At 39.5% G+C, this 9,546-nt stretch overlaps 1 protein-coding gene and 2 pseudogenes across 1 annotated transcript; 1 reads left to right on the forward strand and 2 right to left on the reverse strand.

Annotated features, from left to right (window-relative positions):
- Positions 1 to 838, forward strand: LOC101308364 (annotated as a pseudogene).
- A 1,241-nt stretch (positions 839 to 2,079) lies between these two features.
- On the reverse strand, positions 2,080 to 2,823 carry LOC101308658 (probable glutathione S-transferase-like). Its single transcript, XM_004295660.1, has 2 exons — positions 2,509 to 2,823; positions 2,080 to 2,421 (listed from the first exon to the last, which is right to left on the reverse strand). The coding sequence occupies exons 1-2, from the start codon at positions 2,821 to 2,823 to the stop codon at positions 2,080 to 2,082; spliced, it is 657 nt and encodes a 218-aa protein (XP_004295708.1).
- Positions 2,824 to 4,395: 1,572 nt separating this feature from the next.
- LOC101308949 lies at positions 4,396 to 6,089 on the reverse strand (annotated as a pseudogene).
- Positions 6,090 to 9,546: the final 3,457 nt, after the last annotated feature.

Below are 9,546 nucleotides of genomic sequence, written 5' to 3' on the forward strand. Positions count from 1 at the left end.
ATGGCGGATGATCAGGTTGTGTTGTTGGATTTCTGGGCTAGCCCTTTTGGGATGAGGCTGAGGATCGCTCTGGCCGAGAAAGACGTCAAGTACGAGTTCAAGGACCAGGACGTGACAAACAAAACAAGAGACAACTCTTGCTGCAGTCGAATCCAGTTCACAAGAAGATCCCGGCTCTTATTCACAAAGGTAAACCGGTCTGCGAGTCCCTTATTGCGCTCGAGTACATTGACGAGGTTTGGAACGATAGGCTCCACTCTTGCCCTCCGATCCTTACCTTAGATCCCAAGCAAAGTTCTGGGCCGACTTCGTGGACAAGAAGGTACGTAACTGCTTCACCCACTTCTGTCTAATTTGGAAGATGTTATATGTTTGCTGTCCTTCTTCTATGTTGTGATATGAAATGAGTTCTGTTGTGGCAAACTAACATAACATGGTGATTTAGTTTAGAGTTTCTGAACTTTTGGTAATGGAAATGCAGATATATGATTTGGGGAAGAATACATGGTCAACTACAGGAGAAGAACATGCAGAAGGCCGCACAGAAGGAATTCATTGACTGCCTGAAGTGTCTAGAGCTCGAGCTTGGGGATGAGCCTTGCCTTTCTTTGGGGGCGAGACCATCGGATTCGTGGACGTGACGCTGGTTCCGTTCTATTCATGGTTCTCTGTGTATGAGAAGCGCGGCAACTTCAGTATAGAGCCAGAGTGCCCAAAGTTCATTGCTTGGGTTAAGAGGTGTTTGGAGAAGGAGAGTGTGTGCAAGTCCCTTCCTGACCAGGATAAGGTCTTTGACTTTGTTGCGGAGAAGAGGAAAAAGCTTGGAATGGACCTTTAGCTTAGATATGATGGGGAGGTGGTGGTGATTGTTTGATTTGTGTCTGTGTAGATGGGGTTTGTCTATCATACCACGTACATGGTATGACATACCTATTGTAAATGTATCTAATTGTATGACATATGTGGGCTTTTGAAAGGATAAATGATCATTACATGATCATTTCATATATTTTATACATGTTATAGTATATGATATACTAGAATTTTCAACGAAGATGAGAGTATTTAAGGCGAAAATTCAAAACAAAAGAAAGCAGGAGTTATTGCATTGCCTCATGGGTCAACGGATCTATAGTCGTAAGTGAAGCCTATAAATTGAGCCATCGACAGCTTCTACTTGTCTAAATATTCAAGATTGTTCCAATGAGATGCCAGTACGTACGTCACTGCGTGTGCACTGAATTGATAGCTAGCTTTCTACTTTGCATGGCTTGTCGTCTAATTCTAGCTACTCTTTTATATTCAATTTAATTGTCTTCCCTGTAACAAAGATATAGCGATGAGATCAATTGCTACTTCAATTTGTTCTTTGTTTTTTGCTACTCATTGCAAAGGAAGCCATGCAGATATGTAAAATCACTAACAAAGACAAAGGCGCGTATTAAAACAAATCAATTTCTTTAAGTTTAGGGGGCAGTACAAAGCTTGTACCCATAAAACTTTTAAGACTAATGACAAGTGTTAACCTTATTAATTAAGTATCACCTACATCTCACCTTATGTAACAACATACTGATCGATGTAGCAGAGAGACCAACTTATAAGAAAATTTGATTAAATAATCGATGTGGATATGACACATCAATCATCACCTGCCGCATAAAATGGCTTGGACACAATATTAAGTGATACTTCAAAGGTATGTACGTGGTTGATCACATAGCATTCTTCAAACTTATAACCCTATTATAACTTAGTTAATGACCAAACATGAGTAAATAACATACAATTGCCGGCCATTTGCAAAATTAGTCAATACTTTTTCTCGTTACAACATAATTTTGAAAATAAACTTGCCCAACAATGCAAACAGAACCATCAAGTTTAAAATTCTTCTACGTCAACCTTGATATTTATTTGTGTAGGTGAACATACACTTTAGTGCTCTAAAATAAGTGGTTTATGTAACATTTACAAAACAATAAATTGTAATACTAATGACGGGTAATAATCCACTGGTCTTTATTTGTAAACATCAGGAACCCAAGATACAGAAGAGACCATAGAAGAGCTCGATCATTACTCTTGTCTGCTTTTCCTCATCTGCACAACATAGTCATAAAGCTTATCGGGGCTTGGAACAGACTTGGAAACACTTTCCATTTGGAAACACCTCTTCAGCCAAGGAGTGATCTTCGGGCACTCTGCCTCTAAACTGAAGCTACCCAATTTCTCGTGGACAGAAAACCAAATAGCGAAAGGAAGAAGTGCCAAATCCACAAGCCCGAGAGTCTCATCCCCAAAGAAAAGCTTATCGCCAAGTTCTTGTTCTAACAACTTAAGAGAATCAAACAAGTCCTTCTTCACTGCTTCCAGTTCTTCTCCTTTGGTTGTCCATAGCTTCCTCGCAAAGCCAGAGATCTGCATTTCCCATTATCATAACGTCTAAGAAAACTTATTGAAATCAACCATTTCAGTATCACATAGCCTCAAACATATTCAAATTACCTTCTTGTCAACGAAATCAGCCCAGAACTTAGCTTGTGATCTGAGGTAAGGATCGGAGGGAAATAGCGGTGCCTTATCGTTCCAGACCTCGTCAATGTACTGAAGAGCAACGGCGGACTCACATATTGGTTTGCTATTGTGAATGAGTACAGGGACCTTCTTGTGAACCGGGTTTGACTGCAGCAACAGTGGACTCTTGTTGGTCAAGTCTTCTTCCTTCAGCTCATAATCTATCCCTTTTAAAGCCAGAGCGATCCTCAACCTCATCCCATAAGGGCTGAGCCAGTAGTCTAGCAACACAACTTCATCCGCCATTGAAGTCTTTCAAGATTGATAGAAGCAGGAAATTAAGTAAGATCGACTCTACTAGTTATACATGCATGTCTTGTCTTTCTGTCGATATATTCAAGATTGTAGAAACTAATAGCAATTCTTTTTGTGGGAGATAGCTTACAACGTCCATTGTACGTTTCATTCAAGGAAGATATATAGCTAGCTTGTGGAGTTTTGTCCATGCACTAGATCTAACCGGCGATGACCTCAATTTTGTCCCCATTTTATTGTCACATATATTCTAATGTCCGGCTCATCCCATAGGGTTTATCTACTATACAGATGTGTATGGTATACAAACTCAAAAAGTGGTCCACTCACTGTTATTTAAGGGCATACAAAATGTATTTTGAGAGGATAAAATTATCATTTTACTATATATTTCCAGCAATGATAGCCACATATATACTTAGTTTGTATGGTATGTAAATTTATATACTAGAATTTTCCCATCCCATAAGAATTCCATACACTAACATAATACTTTCCTGCGTGACTGTGTTAAATGTATGAAGTAAATAAACCCGTTTTACAAAAGTAATGTACCCGGAACACTACGTGGCACTGCCATGTGGTGTATCCGGCCAATCGTATAACTCATATTTATGTGGGGACCAACAAGAGGTGAAAATTTTTTAGATGTTATAGAAGGACCACGTGGCAGTATGACGTGGTCCTACATTCCAATCAAATATTAATATTTGGATTTATTACAACTAAAATATAAACTCAAGTTTTCTATTTTTTTTGTGAAATGACCTTCATGGGTCTTTGTTGAGTTTGGACTAGGGTTTAGGGTTTAGGGGTTAGGGTTTTGGGTCTAAGGTTTAGGGTTTAGGGTTTAGAGTTTATAGTTTAGGGTTTAGAGTTTATAGTTTAGGGTTTAAAAAGCAACAACAAACCCAAAATTGTCTTTGACAAAATAGTTGATGTAATTTTTTTTAATAAAATCTATGTGTTAATATTTGATCGGAATGTAGAACCACGTCATACTGATGTGGTCCTCTCGTAGTGCTGAAAAATTTCTCGGTAAAAACCCGGCCAATTGTATAACTCAGATTTATGTGGGGACCAGCTGGGGGTGAAAAAAAAAGTAAAAATAATTAAATACACCAATAAGAAATAAGAATAAAATACTTAGACCAATGAGATTAAAGGGGAACATAAGACATTTAGTGTTCCGGGTATAAATAATAATTTATGAACTCTTATTAATTAGCTACATACATATAACAAATTAACAACAATTAATATATATAGGTTATAGAGGTTTTCCTTTGTGAGTTATTTTCATCACCAACAAAAATTTAACAAACTGTTTATTATTCGAAATGGTAAAAATGTGAACATCAATTAAATTTCATAATTCGACTACAAAAGCAAGATTACAAGAAAGAACATGCATGCAGGTACCACATAGTCCCAGACTATATACGGATGGCTTGGTCAAGCGCCAATTTTTTATTTTTATTTTTTACTTTTTAAAAAGTACACCACAACCCAAAACAATGGTGAAGCTTGAAAAAAATCTGATCAAGCTCAATAATCAAAGTCTCATTGATCGATCACATCCAAGTCCATTCCAAGCATTTTCCTGATCTCCACAACAAAGTCAAAAACCTTATCCTGGTCAGGAAGGGATTTCGATACTCTCCTTCTCCAAACACCTGTGAGCCCAAGCAATAAACTTTGGGCACTCTTGCTTCTGATAGTTGGCAATCCTTTTATCCCACAAAACATCTGAAGTTACTATTCTCTGTCAAGAAGAACAAGCTCTGAAGTCACTAACTCCCTCATGGTCTCAGGTAAATCATGCATATGCATATTATGTGTTTTTCAGCTGCTATCCTGTTATCCTGCTATCCTGGTTCTGAGTCCTTGGTTGTCCTTGATTTCAAAGATCCTGTTAGCATATTCTAATAGGTATGTGCTTGGCCTTTCAAACTGTTATGTAACAACTGAGTTTCTAAATAGCCTCAGCGCTCAAATCAGTCATGGGTTGAGATCTTGTGTTGTGCCAACCCGTGACCAAATGGTTTGCGGTCCATGGCTCCAGTAAGGCATAATGATGCCCAGACCAAAGGTAAGGCTGGAACTGTCTGGGTTCAGACTAGTCCTCATTGGCTGAGTCGTGGTCCACTGATGGACTGAGTAAGAGGTTGTATAACCTTATTACTCCATGTTTAAATCAAACCTGTTTTAGGAAAGGTATCATTGTGTCCTTGAGTTGGCTCGTGACAACTGTGTTAGATCTGCAGCATATCACTTCTGTCCAAAACCTTTCTGAAGCAAGTTGGCAGCTTTGCTGGCGTCATTCCTTTGATGCCTGTCTGCCTATATATTGTTATAGCTTTGGCTATGCTTGTTGGTTGTTAAAATTTGCTGTATTGCATTTTCATTAATTGAGTCTAGTTTTATGCTTGCATTGTTCATGCTGCTCTAAGTCTTCCCTGTGATTATAAATCTTAGAGCTTGAACTAAAAACTCTTTTCATAAACTCATATCATGTTGCATACCATGAGGAATGTGTAGTGCAACCAACCCAAGAAGTGTTCACGGTTGAATCAGCTATTGGGTAGCTGAATTCACGAACAAGGCTTTTGAAATCGTTTTCAGCTGTGGCTGCTTAGAAACAAGGGAGGAGATAGGTCTAGACTAGTTTGGGACTAGATAGGATAGCATAGTGTTGTTGTATCCCTGGATCTGTTATTCTTGTAATAAGTCAGTTTTATATAGTGGAAAGGTTTGTCTCTCAAGAGAAAAGGGGCACGCAGTTTTTCTCCCTGCTACAGGGTTTCTGCGAGAAAAAAACATCCATGCGTTGATTATTTATTTACTGCTATTTGCTTACTGTAAATTCGTGTTCTGTACCCTGGGATAGCACAAGCCATTGCTATCCTCTAAAACAGAAGTAAACGAAAATTTGAAAAGGACTATTCACCCCTCATCTAGGACCTTTAGCTTCTATACTGAAGTTGTGCCACGTTTCTCATACACAGAGAACCATGAATAGAGAGGAAACAGTGCTACATCATCAAACCCAAGGGTCTCACCCCCAAAGTATGACCTGTCTCCAAGCTCTCCTTCTAGCAGTTTAATGGAATCAAGGAAGTCCTTTGCTGCCTTCTGTTCTGCTCCTTTGGTTCTCCATATGTTCCTCCCAAACTCATGAACCTGCGGAAAACGTTTAAGGGTTAAATTTTAATAATCTAACACCAAATCACTTGAGCAGTTGAGCTTGATTTCATCAAGGTGCTCCCATACATAACATGATGAAATGAAGGAATTAAGTACAGGACCGGCCCTGGGCTAAAGCCCAACAAGCCTTTGCTTTAGGCCCCCAAATTTAAGGGCTCAAAAAAAAATCTAACATAATAATATATATATATATATATATATATATATATATATATTGATACAGGTGTATCCTTTAGCTTTTAGGAATTAGTGATTCCTTCTCCAAGTTAGTTAAGTACATAGTTTTCTAGCTTGAAAATGAATAGTTGTCTAACTTAGTTAATGAGTAGTTTCCAAGTTAGATAAGGATTTATAGAGTTAGACTCTATAAATAGAGGTGCCTAGCTTAGTTCTAGACACCAGAGTGAAACAGAAACAACATCTGTTTAGAAGAGAGCGAATCAGAGAGCTAGAGTGTTATTGTGAGAGAAGGCATTAGACAATAATCATTGTACCCTTTTGCACAATAATAAGAGAGGAATATATTTTCTTCGACATACGTTACCCGTGTGTCTTAGTGCTATTAATAATTCCGCTATTAGTAGTAACACCTAGGTAATTCGTATCAAGTTGGTAATCAGAGCTAACCGTATCCGTGGGGAGTCTTGTGGTGTATGGTCCTGACTCGTTCACTTTACAGAAAGCTAGGAAAATCTCTTGTGTCTTTGGAAAATACCACAAGATCAAGAGGAAAGAAGATGGGTGATGAAACACCAGAGAAAGAAAGAATTGCTGCGTTGGAGAAGCAGATGGATGCGTCAAACACTGCAATTGCAGAATTGACCGGTCTCGTCAAACAGTTGCTATTGAAGGAATCACCGGAGAAGCCGAAGGAAACGAATTCAGAGTCGGAAGAAGAACAAGCAAAGACGGGATCTGATGACGAGTTTGACACTGCCAGCAAAACCTCGCAACAAGAAGGAAGGAGTTCTTTTCGAAACTTAAAGAATGATTTCAAGATTGAAGTTCCGATGTACGATGGCAGCGTCAATGTTGACAAGTTGGACGACTGGATTGAGCAGCTTGACACATATTTTACGTTCCATCGTTTTACATCGCAAGAGAAGATCACCTGTGCGACTCTGAAACTATCATCTCATGCTTTAACTTGGTGGAAGTCCTACCGGAGGAATAGTGATGAGGAGGTAGTGTCGTGGAAGCAGTTCAAAGAATTGCTTAGAAAGAAGTTCTATCCAGTAGGGTTTCTGGAGGAACGTTGGCACAAGTGGCATAACTTGCGCCAGAAAGTCAATCAGTCCGTACAAGAGTACACTACCGAATTTCAGAATCAAGCTATGGTTCTAGATATATCCTTGACGGAGTATTCGATATTTACGAAGTACAAAGCAGGACTACATGAGTACCTCCAAAGGGAGTTGAGTTTGTTCACGGTACAATCCGTTGAAGAAGCTAGCGAAAAAGCCATCGCCATTGAGAAGAAGTTCATGAGGAACGAAACCAAGGGAGATGGAAAACAGACTATGGGCAAGTCGAATGATTCCTATGCCAAAACGGAAGAGCATAAGAATGGTGTGTCTGATGGGAAAACATGTTTTGTTTGCAGTTACTGCGAAGGAACAGGCCATGTGGCAGATAAGTGTTGGGTAAAGTTCCCTCACCTTAAGCCAAGAGTATTACGGCACAAGGAGGAGAGGAAGAAGACAACATTAATCACCAACGAGGTAAAGGAAGTTCCAGGAATGACAGAACCAAATGCGAAGCTTAATCTTATGGCAGGAACACAGTTAGGGAACGACGACGAGAACCGCAGGGAGCAGCTTTTTGTTGTAAAGCTGCAGGTGAAGACCAGTTTAGTTGATGCCATCGTAGATCCGGGAAGTCAAAAGAACCTTATCTCGGAAGCTTTGGTTCACAAGTTAGGTCTTCAAACGGTCAAACATCCGAAGCCATATCCATTAGGATGGATTCAGAAGGACACATGACTAAGTATTACCAGTCAATGCAGATTCAAGTTTGCTCTTCATGAATCTTACATCGACTAAGTGACATGCGATGTGGTGCCATTAGATGTTTGTCAGGTGATTCTGGGAAATCCTTACTTATGGGATAGAGATGCTATCTACGAAAGGAAGGCTCAGAAGTACACATTTACGAAAGACGGACAACGATTCGTTATTCGGGCGACGTCACTCCCACCAGAGGCAAGCTTGGTAGCAGCGACTCAGGCTAAAAGATTAGTCAATGCTTGCAGGAAATTTGTCTTGTTGACATGTCCACATGAAGGGCACTCAAGTCAAGATGTTGAAAAGACAAAATTGAAGAAGTCACAAGCAAAGTACAAGATCAGACCTTGTAACTTTGGTATTAGCGACTTAGTATGGTTAAGGCGGAGTAAAGAGCGCCTTAAAGAGGATCTGTTGCCGACAAATTGTATTTTGGAGCGTCAAGTGGCTACGACACATCGAGGGGAACGAGCAGTGTTTCGCATTGGGCGTGCATGTCAGGTTCCAAGCAAGGCTAAATGGTTCAGCAAAGAGAAGGGAACTCTTGCGTTTCCTAATCTTCAGTTTTAACTTAAACGGGAGTTTAAGTTCCTAAAAGGGGGAGCCATAATACAGATGTATCCTTTAGCTTTTAGGAATTAGTGATTCCTTCTCCAAGTTAGTTAAGTACATAGTTTTCTAGCTTGAAAAGGAATAGTTGTCTAACTTAGTTAATGAGTAGTTTCCAAGTTAGATAAGGATTTATAGAGTTAGACTCTATAAATAGAGGTGCCTAGCTTAGTTCTAGACACCAGAGTGAAACAGAAACAACATCTGTTTAGAAGAGAGCGAATCAGAGAGCTAGAGTGTTATTGTGAGAGAAGACATTAGACAATAATCATTGTACCCTTTTGCACAATAATAAGAGAGGAATATATTTTCTTCGACCTACGTTACCCGTGTGTCTTAGTGCTATTAATAATTCCATTATTAATAGTAACACCTAGGTAATTCGTATCATATATATATATATATAAAATACTGAACATAACCTTCTGTCTGCTGCCCTATGATCGCTAAACATAACCTTTTTCTAATTCTCTTTGATCGAACATTCGAACTCATCGAAGTCATTGACTGCCGACCTGCCGGCTGCCATCTGCTGCACGGCCGCTACCCGCACCGCCCCGCCTGGCGTCCGGCCGTCCGCCCACACGCGTCTTGTCGTCTTTGAGTCTAAGACTGAGTTCTCTCCGACGTCCGACGAAAGTTTTGGTTTCAATTAGGAAAAGAAGGGTTTTGAAATTGAGACAAGTTTTGGTTTGAGTATTGAGAGGTTTTGAAATTGAGACAGGTTTTGGTTTTGAGTATTTGAATCATTGAATATTTGATTTCATGCCTGTGTTATTATCTTTTGCAGGGTGCTATATGGCTCCAATTAGGAAGTATCTTTCTGGTTGCTATCCAAATGCTTGGATTGCTTACAAACTTTTGTTAACCATACCTGTTACTGTGGCATGTGCAG

Source organism: Fragaria vesca, linkage group LG3 (assembly GCF_000184155.1).
Source record: "Fragaria vesca subsp. vesca linkage group LG3, FraVesHawaii_1.0, whole genome shotgun sequence".
Lineage (NCBI taxonomy): Eukaryota > Viridiplantae > Streptophyta > Magnoliopsida > Rosales > Rosaceae > Fragaria > Fragaria vesca.

Coding starts and splice junctions, on each gene's coding strand:
- LOC101308658 (XM_004295660.1), bottom strand. CDS start 2,823: ATGGCGGATGAAGTTGTGTTGCTAGACTACTGGCTCAGCCCTTATGGG. Junction 2,422..2,508: donor CTGATTTCGTTGACAAGAAG/GTAATTTGAATA, acceptor TGGGAAATGCAG/ATCTCTGGCTTTGCGAGGAA.